The 18884-nt window shown below is 48.0% G+C and overlaps 3 protein-coding genes across 3 annotated transcripts; 2 read left to right on the top strand and 1 right to left on the bottom strand.

The window, feature by feature from the left end:
* Positions 1-2683: 2683 nt before the first annotated feature.
* Positions 2684-3316, top strand: CCR75_005146 (uncharacterized protein; the record flags this gene model as incomplete). Its single annotated transcript, XM_067963229.1, has 4 exons — positions 2684-2721; positions 2934-2958; positions 3047-3230; positions 3294-3316. 4 exons carry the CDS (start codon positions 2684-2686, stop codon positions 3314-3316), a joined length of 270 nt encoding a protein of 89 aa, XP_067820037.1.
* CCR75_005147 (uncharacterized protein) lies at positions 2990-5362 on the bottom strand (the record flags this gene model as incomplete). Its single annotated transcript, XM_067963230.1, has 7 exons — positions 2990-3227; positions 3291-3989; positions 4055-4193; positions 4273-4382; positions 4447-4517; positions 4851-5202; positions 5319-5362. 6 exons carry the CDS (start codon positions 5360-5362, stop codon positions 3734-3736), a joined length of 972 nt encoding a protein of 323 aa, XP_067820036.1. The 3' UTR covers positions 2990-3227; positions 3291-3733.
* CCR75_005148 (uncharacterized protein) lies at positions 5116-7806 on the top strand (the record flags this gene model as incomplete). Its single annotated transcript, XM_067963231.1, has 1 exon — positions 5116-7806. One exon carries the CDS (start codon positions 5116-5118, stop codon positions 7804-7806), a length of 2691 nt encoding a protein of 896 aa, XP_067820033.1.
* Positions 7807-18884: the final 11078 nt, after the last annotated feature.

The raw sequence follows: 18884 nt of genomic DNA, 5'->3' as shown, positions 1-18884 counted from the left end.
TTGCGTTCAGATGGTTGAAGCTGCGCAACTGATAGCAGACGACGCGCTCTGCGCCTTCTGTGTCATATTGCATAAACGCACAGCCGATTGCAAAATTGCTGGCGTCACAGACCACATGAAATAATCTGTCATGGTCCGCAATCGCCAGGATTGGCGATTGCATCAAACTTTGCCTGAAACCCTCAAACGAACCCTGACAATCATCGTATCATGACCACCGAAGAAAGTTGTACTGTCATTTCGGCATAATTGCGGGAGTACTTGTGTAAGTACGCCGCTAAGCCGAGGAACTCTCGAAGTCCCTTTACGTCGACTGGCTCAGGCTAGTCGGTGACCACTTTGATCGTTTCCGGATCAGGGCGCACACCGTTTCTTCTTACGATGCACCCAAGAAGTGGTATTTCGCTTGCAGCGAATATACTTCTTAAGATTTGCATACAACTTATGCTTACGCGTTAGTGTAAGAACCTTTCGGACATGGGTACGATGTATTTCAACGTCCGACACTCTGTTCATGGCTCTGCTACGAACGAAGACATCATCAAACTCGCTGCGAAATTGCGCACCGATCTCAACAGATTGGTTACACATCTGTTAGTCTCGCAGGGGCATTCCTAAGCCCCTGTGGCATAATAAGCAACTCCCATAGAGTTCTGCTTGGGGTGCTCACTGATATGAACGGGATATCCTGTTTACGCATAAGATTCTGATAAATTCCATCCATCAGATTTATTGATGAAGAAATAGTACTCTTTGACATACGATCAATGATTACGTCTTTTCGTGGTATCGGCGTTTGAGTCAGTACCGTTGAAGCGTTCAATTTATTATTCGCATGCACAATCCTCCACCCTCCTGTTGTTTTTCGCACAAGGAAGGTCGGAGAGCTATGTGGGGAGGTTGACTCCCTTACATTTCCCGCTGCCAAGCGATCGGCAAATAATTTGTCGATCGCTAATACTTGTTCACGAGGCAATGGCCACTGCTACGTAACACATTTTTCGAACCTAGTATCAGGTCGATTAGGCAACTAGCACGGTACGTATTCTGGGAATCCTTGATTTCGATCAAATCCTCATATAAAGGATTTGTCTTAAAGACTCCCAGGATTGGGACGTTAATCGTTCCATCCGAGTCTTCCGTCGATGAGCAGCTAAGGACCCGCTCGTTCTCAGAAAGTACTATTGCCGACCGAATATTGGCCATGTGCTTGTCATCATAGGCATCGCATTCCGTCTTATGACAAGATTGCATTTTTGCAAAACTTTGTGACTTGAAGCGAGGTTTCTCGCTTTATACATACGAGCGGTCCATTGTAACGGGACCTCCGTTCTCTTGTCGTCTATGTGCGCGATAGGCTCCAGAGTGAACGAAAGCCTGTCTCAGGCTGAAGTTCTCTGTTCCGCTATAGAGATCGCTTGGTCGAGCGACTTGAGTCCAAGCAACCAGGACAGGTGGGTCTTGATAGGACCGTCTGCAAGACCTTTAATAAACACTGTTACCTGTGTTTGTTCATCAATTTGATGACTCACGATACAACTGACCTATACTGGGCATAAGCGTGGAGATCACGCTTGCCCTGGTTCAAGTACAGGAGCTCGGCTGGAGCCCTGAATTCGGCACGTGGCGGCTCAAATGTTTGCCTGAGCCGGGACTTACAGACTTCATACGACCCAAAACAAATGGATCGTGAAGCTTGAGCCCTAAACCCCAAGATTTGTCACGCTCGGCTAGTTAGACATGCCAAATTTCACTTTCGTCGCATCACTGTTGATGCGGCGAGCTTCGATGGCGTCGTCTAATTTGACGAACCATTTTGAGAAGGAGTCACCTTCGACTGCCTTAAACTTAGAGACTTCGATCTAAAGCTTTGGGTCGACGCGGAAGCGTCGGCCCGCTAGCAGCATGTAAATGCTGCTGTATTAACAGTTCGAACTGTTGAGCACCCTGTTCTCTCAACACCTCCGCGTGTTGAGAGCCTTGCTGGTGAAGCAAGACTACTTCTTTCTGGGCCGTGTCGAGTTCATAATGTATGAACTCGGATATGGCCGCATGTTGTTCATCTGTGTACAGAGTGAACAGCATGGCGCCAACGGCTGGCCCGCCTACGACCGAACTTATGCGCTCGATCGATCGCCATCCAAGGTCGCTCAAATGAGTGAGTTTTCAAGCGCTGCGTGATAGCCTCCTTGAGTGGCTTTGAAACTCCTTCCTTCTTCATCCAACATGTTCATGTTGGATGTATTAAATTTGGTAATATTGTCGGAATAAGACATTAGTTCTTTTAATTTGTTGATTTAAGTTTGAATCAACCTCGCCAATCGTCACAAGACGCGATTGTGCGGGCTATACATAATTTGTTATTAATATAATAAAGTCAGTGGTAGATGGAAGATCGTTACGTAGGAAGACATGATATTTATGTAACGGGACACCGGAGTTTTGCTGTTAATCACTCTCTATCGCGTTCAAATATGCATTAGCTCATACGTCTAGGACGGACCACACAATATTAATAATTGCGGCGGAACCTTATAGTTACAAATTGTGACGGAAGCGTCCAGCACAAATAAACCCTGAATGGTACCAGAAAGCCACAATTAACTTCCTTGTACACAAATTTCTAAATACGCACAGCGTAATAAATTATTTACTACTTTATAGAGAAGCCTTGCTAAATTAAATGTTTCACATGTTAGTTCACGAGGATTTAAGGCAAGGGTATGTTGCAGACGTAAGTTGTTTAGCCGATTTTTGAGGTTTTCAGCAAGATTAATAAGTTTAAGTGATGCGCTTGTACCCAATCGGTCCTTTTATTTATATTTAATTTTTAGCCAACTATTATCGTTTAGAAAGTTTTCATTAAACGAATCATTTTCGAGATGCTCCCGACCAATCGATGAAGCATAGTTTGCTTAAACTGTTCAATTAAGTTTAGAAACCCAACGCAACGAAATGGTACGTAGCGGTAGAGCATGCATCGCCGAATGGTTTAAGCACGGATCATACATAGAGCTTGCGATAACAATTAATGTGGTGTTGGTAGCCCAAGCAGATTACCGACATCCGTGACTTTCTACAAAAAGCACGCCGAAAAGATGCCCGTTCTGTAAAGATTAAAAAGAGCGACAAGGTTGTCAAATTCAAAATTCGCTGCTCCAAGTACCTTTACACGCTTTGCGTGACAGACACGGAAAAGGCAGACAAGCTTACGCAGTCCCTGCCGCCTGGTACATATGTCTCAACTTTCGCATATTTAGCCTGGCCGACTAATATCTACGTTGTTCCTCCAGGTCTTCAGCGCAAGGACATTTAGGTGTCCCATCGACTTTGCGCAGCATTTAATAAAGTTTGGTTTCTAAAATACTTTCAAGTGTTAAATGCATGAGTGAGAGATGTATGTACAATAATATCTCGAATTTCTCCAGATAAATAAGAGTATGCTGCCCTAATATTTGCTGTGCTCACTATTTGCAACGGACGCAAAGAGCCCGGTTTTCTGTACCCTATTCTCTCAGAGATGTTTCTTATAATTGCTGCGAGTGTCTTTTCTAGTTGTCAATGAGCTCACGAGATAGCTTCACTTTAAATAATGAATCAGGAAGAAAGATTAGGAAATCGTAAAAAACTTCGTGCTTGCCAGACCGGCATTATAAGCTCAAGATTGCCCCTCTGTCTATAACGCGTATGTATAAGAGAGATTTTAACCTCAAATATACAGGTCTCGTACTCCTCAATTCGTATTCTTGGGCGGGAGGTCCGGAACAGACGAAGCCGATCTAGATCGCGAGCGGCGAGGATAATCTTTACGCCCGACAGGAGAGCGCGATCGGGAACGACGGCCTGGAGAACGGCCACGGGCAGGCGAGCGCGAGCGACGACTCGAGTCTCCCTCGGGAGCTACGCGAACGTAGCTGCCACGAAACTCTGTGTCGTCCAATTTCTTCACGGCATCTTCCATATCGTCTTTCGTCTGAAATTCAGCAATGCTTTACAAAAAAAAACCATTTGCACACATTAGCACCCACTACAACGCCAAATTGAAATTACTTACGCCGAGCCATCGGCCTCAATGTTGCAGTAGGTGACTTCACCACCCGTGCGTAAGAAGTCCTTAACATTGCGCCAGTCAACATCACGCGGCAAGTCCGTCACTCGAACACGAAAATCAGTACGCTGAGGCGGATTGCGGCCTAAAAGCGCATAATGTCCGAATAGAAGCTTCTTGATTAGTGCAACGACATACAAATGCAGCTAAATGGACCAATGTACCGCGCTCAACACGGTCGCCACCGCTGCCACCACGACCAAATCGTTCGTCGTCACCTCGACGGCCACCACCATCGCGACGGCTTCCGCCGCGAGCGAGTTCCACGCGAATGCTGGGCAACGATATAACTGGTAACCTAATAAACAAACAGCTAGTTTCGGTATACTTATTCTTACCGACCACCCAAAAACTCGCGACCATCCATGGAGCGAATAGCATCGTCAGCGTCACGCGGATCTTCAAAGTCCTAGAGGAAGCACGAACGGAGAGGACGACGATGGAGAGACGTTGGTTCGAATTGATGAATAGGCGTGAGGGCACCGCACGAGGCGAGGCGTAGCGCAGCATGATGGCACAATGGACGTGATATACTTTCCTTTTCTCACTTATATATAAAATATGCACACGTTACCACCGGTGGCCGCCAACTGCTTGACACACGCCGACAATAGTGCCGCTCTTCCGTCAAATTCTTAAGCGGCGAAGCGGATGGAAAAGTATATGGAGGAAGATATGTAATGGAAACGTCTGCCATCATGCGGGCGAGCCCTTGAGCGGAGGAAGATGCAGCTCAACTCACCACGAAAGCGAAGCCAGGTGGGTTGCGTGCCACCCAAATGTTAGACACGTGACCGTAGCGGTTGAATCCATCCTGAATTTCACGCGAGGTAGCGTCGCGTGGAAGGCCGCCTACGTATACACGTGTACCCATCCTAATTCTCGAAGAATTCTTGGGCAAGGGGGGAGTTGAGTTGATGAGCGCTTGCTTGACTGGAGGTTGTGTGTACAACGCCAACAACAATTTTGTGTGGTGAACACAACAGAATTGAGGCCACTCGATCAAAATGCTATCTGCCGCAAGCCGCTTTTCGGCCGCAGCGCTCAGCCATTGTGCTGCGAGTCGATGCCGCGTGGCTTGTGCCAATCCAGCACTGCAGCATCGCACATTTTTTGGTCTACGTGAACTGTTTTTTGGATCGACAAATTCGTCAGAAATAAATAGCAAGGACACAAAAACTGATAAACCGAAGCAGCAACTGAAGCCTACAAGTCTGTCTCACTCTGAAGCGCCAAACGTGGATAAGGAAACATTCGTACGAAGCTTAGACGTCACGTCGTATTCCGTAAAAAAAGTTGCTAAGCTCGCGGATGGGGCTGTGCTTGCATCGTGTGGCCGTACTGTGCTCCTCACCACGGTGGTCAGCGGCGATTACAACGGTGATTTGTCATCTAGTGGCCGCCCGGCAATCCGTGACTTCTTGCCACTCACAGTAGACTTCCGCGTTAAGTCACACGCTGTGGGTCTTATTCCGGATAACCAAAATCGTCGCGAGTATACGGGTAACGACGAGGAAGTGCTGCAGTCCCGAGTAATGGACCGCGCAATTAGACCACTTTTTCCACGCGACTATTGCGAAAACACACAGGTGCTAGCAACCGTACAGTCGTACGATCCCAACAACGACCCACTCGTGGTAGCAGTCAATTCGACGTCCGCGGCATTAAGTATATCTGATATCCCATGGAACGGACCGATTGGTTGTGTGCGTGTGGTTGAAATCGATGGGCACCTTTTCGTCAACCCTACCGCGCCGCAGCGTGAAGCGGCAACGATGGACATGATTTATGCAGGAACGGCTCATCACGCCATTATGGTTGAGGCTTCAGGTGACGAGGTTTCTGAAGAACGTCTAAGTGAAGCGCTTAATTTAGCACAAGAAAGTATAATTCCGATAATTGAAGAGCAACAAAAAGTGGCGACGCAGCACGGTAAGCCAAAGCGCACGTACTCACCAGTCGTCGTCTCGACAGAAATGTGGGGTATGGCGGAAAAATTAGGGCGTGCGAAAGCCGAGGCTTTTATAGAGAGTGGTCATGTCGGTAAACTTGCTCGTCAAGAGGGAGAGCGTGAAGTCTATGCTACTATTATCAACGGTTTGCGTGAACATTGTGCTTGCACTGGTGCTTCTGTAGACGAAGTTGCCATCCAACGTGCGGCTCATGACACATTTCAGCGTGTGCTTCGTGAGCGTATTCTGACCGTTGCTTCGGAATCAAAAAATAACAAAATTACGCGACTTGATGGTCGATCAGTTCGCACTGTGCGCTCACTTGATATGGAAGCTGGTGTACTACCAATGGCTCACGGATCGTCTTTATTTGCGCGTGGAGAGACGCAGACCCTGTGCTCCGTGACATTAGGGCCTCTTGAGCGTGGGATTCGTCTTCGGGGTGCTCTTCACGAGGCTCGCGAACATGCAGAGCTTGACGCTCCCACACCATACAAACATGCTATGTTGCACTATGAATTCCCGCCGTTCTGTGTGAACGAAACTGGTCGCGTTGGCGGGATTAATCGACGTATGATTGGACATGGAGCCTTAGCCGAAAAGGCCGTGCTGCCTATTTTGCCATCAATTACCGAGTTTCCGTACACTATTCGCATGACCTCAGAAGTACTGGGCTCGGATGGGTCATCTTCAATGGCTTCAGTTTGCGGTGTGTCCTTGGCCCTCATGGACGCTGGTGTTCCAGTTCGTTGTGCAGTTGCTGGTATCGCTATCGGTCTCATTACTGCTGGTGATGCGTTAAGAGGCCACAAGGAGAGCATCAATGAAGGTGATTTTCAGCTAATTACTGACATTCTTGGATCCGAGGATCATTACGGTGATATGGACTTTAAGGTGGCTGGTACGACGTCTGGTGTGACGGCGCTGCAATTAGATGTTAAGCTTCCAGAAGGAGTGCCACTTTCCATTTTAAAGGAAGGATTGCGCGAGGCCCAGCTCGCCCGATTGCATATACTGCGTTGTATGAGCAATAGATTTGCTAAGCCACGAGATATTTTGAATTCTTGTGGCAGCGCACTGCCGAACGTGAGTATGGAGTGCGTGATTCCCACGAATTTGATTGGAGCTCTTATTGGTGTAGGTGGCACTAAAATTCGCAATCTTGAGTCGCAGTTCAACGTCTCAATCAGTATAGTTGATCGCCGAGAAGGAATCGTGCGTGTCGTGGGGACTGCCGAAAATGCGGACAAAGCTCGTCTTTGGCTTCAAACAGATTTTGTTAGGTCAGGGCAGTGCGAAAGCTACCCCAATAGCAAAGGCAACGACACTCGTCGTGACGATGACCGACAAACCTTGCGGAACGACCGCTCATTATATTTTCGTCAGGGGCAACGCTACACCATGCGTGTGACGCAGATCATGGATTTTGGCGCCATTCTTGAATCTTCTGCTGGTCTGCGTGGTTTTGTGCATATCTCAGAGCTCGCGCGCGAAAAGGTCAGCAACATTTACGACATTGTTAAGGAAGGACAGGAGATGGAATTTGAGTGTCTGCAGGACGGTGCTTCGGGCAAAATGTCGCGCCGTGTGCTCTTAAGTGAGAATGATTGCGACAGCTCTCCAGACGTAACCGATTCCGCAGAAGAAAAAGTATATGTGAAGCCGCGTGCCAGTCACCACCATAACCGTAGGGCTTCAACATCTCCTAACGGGGTCAAGAGTCATCCTCGTCATGCGCGAACTTAATCTTAACAAACCGATTTTTGAAGCCTTCAAAGAATGTTCTCAAACCATCATAAGCAGCATCAAGGGCGATGTGATTTACACAATGATTGACTATTATTATCACCTTTTCATTTGCAAGGTGCAGATGTTGACATAGAAGACGGCACAAGTGCTGCAGTTTTCCTTCCGGCCCATTCCCGTGTTGCAGTTGACAAAGACTCGACAATAGAGTTATATAGTATGGAGTAAATATTCTACACTACAATTGTGCGTCATGCGACTTAGACAATAATATCGCATAAACAAAGGAGTTTACTTAAGTCGTCGAATTTAGTGACGACTTTGGTGCTTACAGATTTCTTCTGAATACAGTAGAACCCCTCTGTTTTGATGCTTGTCTGATTAAAAGAAAAGATATTTATAATGAGAAGGATTTAAGTGGTATTGACTGTTAAAAATAATTAATGCATTAACCAATAGAACAGCCGCATCGAGAGGGAGAATGCAATGGGGCACATCGGTTGGAGAACCGTTGTTGTGGTACATTTACTTTATGTGTAAAATACCATTTATCTAATTTTAAAATAGTTCGTTACTTAAATCCCATTTATAATGGGTAACAAATGTGATCGCCGCCAGATATTAATTTGGCGGCCAAAATCTATTTTAAATTAGCTAGGGTAAGGTTCTTTAGATTTAAATATATAAATAAAGGGAGAAAATCTCCCTTTTTGGATTAAGCAGATGGAAATGTCCATTGATTCCGCTTGTTCTTAACAGAACGGCACAAGGTGGCTATGGCCATTTCCAAACTTGGAGGTAGAGCCATGGAGTGGGCACTATCGTGCAGCATGTCCATTAACGACGCTTTTCCCTCATGGGATTCGCTGGAGCAGCAAATGACCCGCATCTTTGCACCGCCTGATCAGGCTTTTCGCATGCGAGCACGGCTCCTAGCGACTCGACAGGGCAAAAGAACCCTAGGACTTTGTCCAGGAGTTAAGAACTATCATTGCATCTATGCATCAAGACCCGGTGCAGGAAGCAATTGTAGTAACAATCTTTATGGTGGTCTCAATGAGGGCGTTGCCCGGACGGAATTATTCCGGTCTCATCCTGCTAGTTTCGAAGAGGCAGTTGCCATAGCGCTACGCGCCGAGTTCGACTTTAAGTCTGCTCGCGTTAGCACGCCTGTTTACTATACAAGCTCTTCGAGCACATAAGTACCGTCTAATAGACCGTAACCCATGGATGTAAGCCTCGTTAAAAAAGGGAAGAGGCCCTTCAAGCTGTGTAACAGCATAAGACCATCCGTAGATGTTATATGTGCGGAAGCACGAAACATTTACGTCTGGCCTGCCCCCTACGAAATTCGGGTAAAGCTCGAAAGAGCTCCAACTCCGACCTATACCAGAGATCTGGTACGGTGCGGAAAACGTCGATACTTAGTAGATGCGGGGCGCCCTACTGGGAAGACCTATGCTCTGTTAAACCTCCAGGAGGTAAGAATAAACAGAGCCTAGCCCCATTTAGCTCGGTGCTTAATGGCACGGGGCGAGAGTACAAGCCTGGCTTGCTAGTCGCTCGAGCGACTGTAAAGGGCTTTGATAAGCCGTGGTTAATTTTAATTTACTCAGGAGCGTCTTGCAATTATGCTCAACGCCATTCCCTTAAAAGGAAGTCAACAATACGTTGAGGCGCTTAAAGCGCATAAAGGTGATACAATCACTGTTCGCTTAGCGACTGGGACTCGTGTCACTGTTCCCATTGAACTTAGGTATAAAGTTTCTGGACTTTGACAGTATGGAAAGCTGTCTCGTCCTTGATTTTGATTCAAGATATGATCTCATCCTTGGTATGGCCTGGTAAGAACACCATGAGCCATGTATCGACTGGAGGTGTAAGACCTTAGGCGCCACGCGTAATGTTTCTAGCAAAGTTTTGGAGAGTCATGAACCCACCTTTGCTAGGCAACAAAAGCGCTATTGGCGCGGATCATTGAATGAGTCTGTCAGTGTTTTAGACATTGGCATGTCTGAGTTAATAAACTCTAGTGTTAAAAGCGTTAATTCTGAGCCGACTCAGCAGAAATAAGTTGAACGGCACGTACTCCGTCGAGTGACACTCGTTGTAATAACGATTCACTGAATGCTGAAAGCATTGTTGGCCTAAAGGCCGAATCATCGAGGGTGCGATATCCCTGAGATGAGATGGCATCCTACTAAGTGTCAGTAGTGACACTGTTGGCGGTTCGCCAGGACCTCAAGGGTGCAATATCCCCGAGATACGTGGAGTGGCACGTCTAAGTCCACCGAGTGTGGTCGGCCGAGGTGGCACCATACTGAGTGTCAATAGTGACACTATAGACGGTTCGCCAGGGCATTTTGTGTCAAACCCTTCTAACGCACGTGGAGCGACACGCAAACGTTCGCTGGATAAGGAAGTTGAGTTACCTAACTCCTTGTCGGATGTCAAATTAGACACCATGTTATGTATAGAACCAACACAGGCTGGAAAATTCGGGGACGTGAATGTCCCGGCTTTTAAGAGGTGTATTGTCTCCACTCCAGATGGACACGAAGCGTGTATGCCCTCAAAAGTGATACGAGTGAGCAATTACATACGCTTGTAAAGGTGTAACCGGTAACATTGAGGAAGAAGTTAGCGTTGCGGCAATCCCTTCGTTACATGCTCTTTTAGAGCTAGACGAAATGTCTATTGATGAGTGCGGCCGAGCCTTAAAGGCTGGCGACTTATCTGAGATGGTGTTCATTCGACCAACAATTGAGTTAAACTCATCGTCACTTCTAATCGAAGCTGTCTTGGGTGACAAAAAAGCTGCACTTAGTGCGCGAAATGGGTCATCGATCCTTAAAGATCCTACGGATCCCTTTTATTCCTTGATCAAGGAATTCCAAGTTGTGGTATGTAACAATCCACCATCTGTTTTATCTCCGAATAGAGGTGTTCGTCATGAAATTGACTTGGTTTCGGAAACCAAATACTGTGTCACAAGACAATGACCTATACCAAGGGAGCAGTGTGACGTCATGACATTTTTTTCCGTGCTAAGCACGAGGCTGGGAATGGTACGACAGAGCAAATCTCCTCATTCGTCACCGACGTTTTGTGTCAAAAAGCCAAATGGTAAATGGCGCACTGTACATGCTTATAAAATAAGCTTAATGCTGCCACTATACCAGCACACACATCCATATCTAGAAAGGATGTTCTTCAGAACAATATGGTGGGATGTACCATGTACAGTGCATTGGACTTAGTCGATGGTTACTAGCAACTGCTCATGCGAGCTAGCGATATCCCGCTTACAGCGGTTAGCACCCCAAGCGTTATGATATGGGAGCGGTTGGTTATGCCACAAGGGCTTTCCAACGCCCCGGCAACATCTAATCGTCTAGTGACGCAACTGTTCCGCCCTCATCGAGGTTATGCACAGACTTATTTCGATGACATTTTTGTCCATCGTCGTTCGGAGCAGGGTCGTTCGGATATGGGAAACCATTTAGACCATTTGCTAGCAGTGCTCGAGTGTATGCGCACAAATAAATTGTACGCCAATGCATCTAAATGCCTTTTTGGCGCAGACAAAATTCCTTTTTTAGGATACCGCTAAGGTTAAAGCCATAGTAGATTGGCCGGTTCCTAACAACCAAAAGGATTTGCGTTAGTGGTTGGGTCTCGCCATTATTTACACAAATATAGCGAAAATTACGCTGATATGGATAGGCCATTATCTAATCTCCTTAAATAGGATACAGAATGGTGCTGGACTAGCACCGAACATAATGCTTTTCAAGCAGATAAGGATAGTCTTATCCATGCCCCAATTGTGGCACTGCCAAACCCAAATTGGCCTTTCAGTGTCGTCTGTGACGCATCAGATTTTGCCATTGGCAGTGCTCTTTTACAAACAGATATTGATGGGCATGAACATTTTATTGCGTTCGAGTCTAGACAACTTAAAGCTGCGGAGAAGAACTACCCAGTTCATGACAAAGAGTTGCTTGCTATGAAGTATGCTCTCGTCTAATTCAGAGTTTATCTGCTTGGCTCTAAGCCGTTTGTGCTATATACAGATCACGCGTCGTTACGCACGGCGACAAAGTCGCCCCATCTCTCACAGAGAATGGCTCTATGGCTATCCTTTTTCGCGATATAGAACTTCGAGGTAAAGTATTAACCCGGCAAGCAGAATGCTTTGGCCGATGCGTTATCACGCAGGCCGGATGATGAGTTCTCTCATTTAATGACTATAATGTCGCCTACTACTGAATTAATCCGTTTGGCTTACACCCAGGATAAACAGTTTGTAGCTCTGCTACGAGCTCTAAAGAGCACTGAATCATGAGGCACACGATACTGTCCTTGGTGGTCATCTCGGTAGAGGAAAGACCTACGGCTCTATCAGCCAGAGTTATTGGTGGCCCAAACTTTATAAATGGGTCAGCACATATCTTCGCACATGCGAAACGTGCCAACGGGTTAACCCTCGGCACATGCTACTGCGCCACTGGCGGGTCTTCCCATCCCCATAGGATGCTGGGAGTCCATTAGTATGGATTTTGTTTTTGGGCTACCGAAAGATTCAGCCGGTAACTCCGGTATAGTGGTCTTTGTTGACCGTTTGAGCAAAATGGCTCACTTAGCGGCCGTGCCGGATTCCATCGATGGAGAGGGTACAGCTTAGCTGTTTATCGATCGCGTGTTTCGACAACATGGTTTGCCAGTGGTAATTGTCTCTGATCGGGACCCCCGTTTCACGGATAAATTCTGGAAATCAATTTTCCGAGTGTACTAGATTGGGTATGTCCACTGCGGACCATCCGCAGACCGATGGTCAAACTAAACGTGTCAATCGCGTCATTGAAGACGTTTTACGCAACGTGTGTGCTCGGATACCAAAACGCTGAAGCTCAATGCTCCCAGTGGTGAATATTTTGTTAAATAACGCTGTACATGCCTCTCTCTACAGGCTATACTCTGTTCTATGTCAACGGTCTCACCCACCCACGCGTTTCATTGACGATACCACTGCCTGGTTCAGGGCTTGGTGGGGGAGAATTAGTCGATAGGCTTGTTACCGTTCGGAAACAAGTAAGCGAGTTCGTCGCGACGCGATTAAGTGTCTTGAGGCATGTAAGGGATACGATGGCTGATAGCCAAGACAAACAAAAAGAACAAGCAGATGCCAAAGGCAGAAGCTGTATTAATTCCTTTATGGTCGGAGACCGAGTTTTATTAAACACTAAAACCCTACCTGCTATCTTGGTTTCCGCGGTCTTCAAGACCAAATTGCGCCCGCGCTTTATTGGACCATTTACGGTCGTGGCCAAGAAGGGCCTAGCTTATACGCTAAACCTTCCTAGCAAGCTGCGCACACACAGTATTCTACGTTGGCTTGCTTAAGCCATATCGGGACCCTTCCCACGTGGACTTGAAGGCGCTTGCGCCGAGACAGGCGGTCGTGCCGCAGATTGCTGCATCCTCACCAGGATGTCCAGCTGGCCCTCTAAACGAGACTGCTGACGCTCCAGCGTTGAAAGACGGTCCCGTACCGCCTGAAAAGAGCTCTTAACCCGAGCAAGGACCTCACGAAGAAATTCCACCTCGCGCCGTAGAGCATCAAATGCTTCCGCCGAAATTTCGGCCCCCTCCCGCGCTACCTGATGCGCGGGGGAACCTTCAGTTTCATGGATGAAACTTTTAAAGAGACGTCGTCGTAAGGGTCAATACCAGTGTCTGTTGAAGTGGCTAGGGTACTCCTCTTCTGAAAACTCTTGAAGTTCGAGGTACCTCTTCGGCATGATTGCCCGTACGTCGTTGACGTTTTTGAGCGCCAAGCTCAGGGTCAACTCGCGTCAAACGACGCTTCCCACCACTAAACGTGAGATTAGGTGGATCTATAGCCTCAGTGCGGCTTCGATCCATGGTTGCACGTTCAACCGAAGCAGTGAAATATCGGCTAGACCTTTCATCGTTTTGTGGTATAAATGCCGAACGTAACTGGCCTTTGGCCTTAAGCTTAGCGAAATCGAAGTGAAGCTTCCGTTCCAAACGAACATCACCCTATCTGCAGACTGTCTGATATTCCAAATATTACGAAGTCGACGGGCTTAGTGGACCAAGTTCTTAAATAAGACTTCGTTTCCACTCTTTTTTTAGTTTGGAAACAAAACTCTCGGAATTTTCCTCATGGAGGTCACCGAACCCCCACGGGCTTGATCACGTAAATGCGTCAGATACTGGCTTCGCGTCATTACCTTTGGCGTAAGGTATTGCTCATGAAGAGCGTCGCAGGCAGCGACCTCCTCCGGCGTCTTCGCCGGGTCACCGGAGATCCAGGTGCCCAAGCTGTGACCCGCTATCTCTTTGAGACGCTCGTCCGCACTAAGCGGAGTGAATCTATATTCACTATGAGCTTTAGCTATCGCTATCGCTGCAGCTCGACGACGAGCTCTTTCCTCAATGAGGATTATCCGCTCTTGCTCTTCATCGAGCGGATTCGTAATGATGTTGGACTCAGGGTCCCGTGTTCAACTCAATGCAGTTAAGGCATCAGCGGCACCACGTTCTGAGAACGGATTCATGGCCCGCCGACGTAAATCCGGAGGAGAAGGCGTGAGCAAACGACGCTCTTTCTCCTCCTCCTCTGATGGAGAGTGACTTTCAAAGTCCACCACTCCCTCATCGTCGAGGAAGGTGCTCAGAGTCTGTGACTCACGCTTGATTGTCATAAGACAAAGGAAAGGAAAGCACAACCGAGCGGTTAGCTGTTTAGGCTCCAACCTCAAAGAGGAAATGAAGCGAATGTTGTCACCCGGTGTCAACATCTGATGGGGAGGGTGTAAATGTATGTGTAAAATACCCTTTTATCTAATTTTAAAAATAGTTAGTTACTTAAATTCCATTTATTATGGGTAACAAATGTGATCGCCGCCAGATATAAATCTGGCGGCCAAAATCTATTTTTAATTAGCTAGGGTAAGGTTTTTAGATTTAAATAATTAAATAAAGTGCAGTCCCCTTTTGATCTAAAAACGTTAAGCGCCTTCCTAAGGCTTGCGCATTGATCTGTAAGAGATAGGAGCCTTTCTAAGGTATATCCTCTTGGGCACTAGTTGCCACTTGGTTATACGAACCCCTGAATCCCTTGAACCAGGATTCCTTAAGCTTTAATAGCTTGTACGACTCCCTGAGTTGTTAAACATATTAGTTCAATAGAACTAAGTGACTCTCTGAGTTTAAAAGTCTTCCTCTGTCTTTAGGAGCGAGGTAGCTCCGCTTCAGAGAAAGGAAAGGATTACATCGCGCAAGATAGAAGAGGGAGAGGGAGCTGATCTACCGCCCTCGTTTCGGAAGGCGCTAATTAATTCCCAATGAAGAACGGCGACTCCAACGATGCCATGGATTACCGCCCTATCTCTCTGTTGCAAACCAGTAACAAAGACTTAGCCAAGGTGCTGGCCATGAGGATCCAGAACCGCTGTTTCGGGATATCAGTGATTCGCAACAAGGCTTTTTCACGAAATCGGTAATGATGATGATGGTACAATTGATGATCTACATGACTCGACGGCCGCGCTCAGCGATGTATGTTGTTATTGAACTTCCGGAAGGCGGTATATGTCACGTGCTACTCCCATCGCAGATGGCAGTGACAAGTTACTTGCTACTATGCTGGGCATAAGCGTGAAGGTCACGCTTGACCTGTTTCAAATCCAGGAGCTCGGCTTGAGCCCTGAATTCTGACGTGGCGGCTTAAAAGTTTGCTCGAGCCGGGTCTTAAAGACCTTCATACGACCCAAAAACCAATAGTACGACACCGTGGATAGCGATTTCCTATATGCGACTCAACGCTTCTTTGGGTTCGACGAGCGGTTTGTTGACATCATTCAACACATCCACAAGGGCACGACGGCCAGTTTTGTCGTCAATGGGTGTGCGCTAGGAGCTACCGGTGCTTTCGGGAATTCGTCAAGGCTGTCCACTAGCGCCGCTTCTTTTTCTACTTGTCGTGGAGGTCCTTGGTATCGCTCTCAAGAAGGATCCATCTCTCCAAGAGCAGCAAGCGCCTGGGCTGAATGGGCAGACTCACCTCTTTCGGCGTTTGTGGACGACTCAACGCTCTTCCTCGAGCGCGCCGAGCAAATTCCGCACGCGTTAAGCATCATCTGAGCGTTCGTAGATCTCTCAGGACTGCATGTCCAACCAGCCAAAGTAAACTTATTTTCCTCAACCGATCGGTTACTGTCGATCGCTACGCGGGTATTGCAGCTGTGCCGCCGGGAGATACAACGCATTACCTAAGTTATGAATCGGATCGGGGGGGGGGTAGTGAACAAGAATTGGGCCTTGCGCATCCAGAAGCTCCAACGACGCCTTTTAACAGCAACGCGAGTGGCTACCAGCGTGGATAACAGGGCGCTGATTCTTAAGTACATCGTTCTTCCCTCAGTGCCCTACACAGCGATCGTTTTCAAAACACCTAAGTGGGCTGATAAGGAGCTGCACAATTTGTAGAAGCAGTCCCTCCGGGCGCACGCAACGTCTACGGACACAAGTCGCCATAAGGTCAATCCAGGGCTGCTTGTAAAGCCCAGACGAGCCGGGGGGGGGGTCGGGCTTGTGGACGCCTCGGTGGCCATTATAACTCAACGTACGAAGCTTGCTATGATCTGGCTTATTCAACGTATGGAGAAGTACTTCGTCGCCTGGCGCATTTGGGCCTTCCGAGGCCTTACTGACGCGGGAATGACCTCCTTGACTCCAGCCTAAGCTCCTAAACGGGCTCCACCTTATCGAGTCCGTTCTCATGGGCAAGATTTACTGCAGAAGCTGGGGGAATGGCTCGCATCAACCCAGAAACAGGAGGACAGAATATTCTCGTGGGTCTCGCAACACTCGGAGGTTCTGCTTGACCCGGCACCTGGCTGGTGGATGGAGACTACTTCGTTCTAAGCTACTTCACTTCGGTACCCACAAGACCGTCGGGGGCGGACGACATGCCCCAGGAAATCCAGCGATTCTGGTCCATTTGGCGAACCCGTGTATCCGTGTTAAAGCGGTGCTAGGCTACCTCGAACGAAATATGTAAGGATTGCCGACTTTACTCTGGCCTACTTGAGCCTGACGCGAACTGGCCCTGCGATGTTTGTCCTGACAATCCATCGGCCGCACACCCAATCGAGATCTCACTCAGTATCCAAACTACGGCGATGGGCAACGGCCATTTTGTTTCTTCTCTCACGGCATTTCTCGGAATTGGCGTCGACACGACACAAGCCATCCGAATTCGTCAGGCGCCAGAGGCTCTGTCAAACTTTTGATGGTGGCTCACTGTTCCAGGCGTCATTGTCGGACATTCGCCGGAGCTCATGCGTGACCCGGCTCAACAAATCACTCTGCATCAGGGAGAAGATGGTTTTTACTGGTTTAGCCGAGAGCCCATTCCAGAACTCCCCGCCGGCTCTCCGAGCGACCGAGAGCTCTTTAGGGACGATATTCGTACAAGTGGCCTCGTGTTGAAAACGCACCCGCTACTTCACCGATTTTCGTGGGCGGTACGCCTAATCGCGTACGATAAAATCGTCGTAGCAGCGGTGCGACAGCAAGCCTTTCGATTTCACAAAAATGCGTTTTTCCGACCTCTACTAGCATTCGTTGATCGACTGGACAAACAGGCGCGTGTGGGCGTGTGGCAACGCGCAGCTTTGTCGAACCCCATAGCAAGTGTGGGGTCGTAGTCATGGCCTCACGGTTTAGCAGGTATGGACGAGATATCGGGTCGCGACACGGCAGCTCAACTTGTATCACGCCGGCCGGTCCGAGAACAACAAATGAAGGAAGCAGCCAGCTTGTCGAAGTGACGTCGATAAGATAGCTCACTTGTATTGGGATTGTGCACATGCGGAAGCGCTGTGGGACAATTTTTTCGGGCTTGGACGGGAATGCGGGCTTTCCGCCAGCGAACGCAAGTATTTTGTACTGTGTGTGCCAGCAAACGTCTCCTGCATTCCTTGTTACCGGAAGGCGATCTTCGCGAACAGGTCTCGAGAGGGTGGGGTCGTGGCATTAAGCGTGTGGAAGCGCATGGTACATTCTGGCAACGATCTGTCACACACAACTGTGGACAGAGCAGAATGAGGTGGTCTACCGGGCTGCCATGATCAACATTAACAGGAGCACCAACCGGTTCCGGGCTTCATGCATCTGCCGCCTTCGTGCAGTAGCACGAAGGGAGAACCCTCACATTACATCAGCGGTCAGAGGTGCATTGCTCAATGCACGCATCGGGTTGCTGGAGCGCAAAGTGCGAGGGTCCTCAAAAAAATATTGCTAGGACCGGTCACGATCCCTCGGTCCGCCTGCGCTGGAAATCCGAAGACGAAGTCCATAGATACGGACTACCAACACTCTGCCGGAAGTGGTAGAGGTTGAAGAGGTGCACGGGATGAAGGGCTAGGCTTCACCCGTTGACAAACCTCGCAAGCACGAATGTACTTGCGCACAAACTGATACTGGCGGGGCCAGTAAAAGTATCGACTTACCGTGAGGTAAGTCTTCTCACGTCCACGATGTCCACTTGTTGGAGCATCGTGACACTCATACATGATGCGCAAGCGCAAATCATTGTGAGTCGGGACGACGACACGTGGGGTGTCGCCGGTAACGGCTGTGTAATACAATAAGCCGTTACGTGTTGTGTATCGATCGGATGACGATCGATATAAAGCCGGTAGATCTTTAAAAGATTTATCGGATGGATTCATTAAATGATCCATCAGACAAAGAAGGTCCTTATCTTCTTTATAGGCTTTCTTTATTTCATCAACTAAGGTTGATGATGGAACACTCGTAGTGAGTGTTGCAACAGTAAGATCACTTTTACTGTTGGGGTGCACTGCTGACTCGAAATCGGGTCGGCGTGATAACGCATCAGCGACGACATTAAGTCGTCCTGGTTTATATTCGACGGAGAAGTTATACTCCGCGAAGAAGGATAGCCACCTCGCCATTCTTTGCGAGAGGTGTGGGCTATTGACGGCCGTGCGTAATGACGCATGGTCCGTATATACGAT

The sequence above is a fragment of the Bremia lactucae genome (assembly GCF_004359215.1).
Source record: "Bremia lactucae strain SF5 chromosome Unknown BlacSF5_NotPlaced_49_SHOA01000009.1_1371882bp, whole genome shotgun sequence".
Lineage (NCBI taxonomy): Eukaryota > Oomycota > Peronosporomycetes > Peronosporales > Peronosporaceae > Bremia > Bremia lactucae.
The sequence above is the reverse complement of the archived record's forward strand: the minus strand, read 5'-3'. Positions and strand labels throughout refer to the sequence as shown.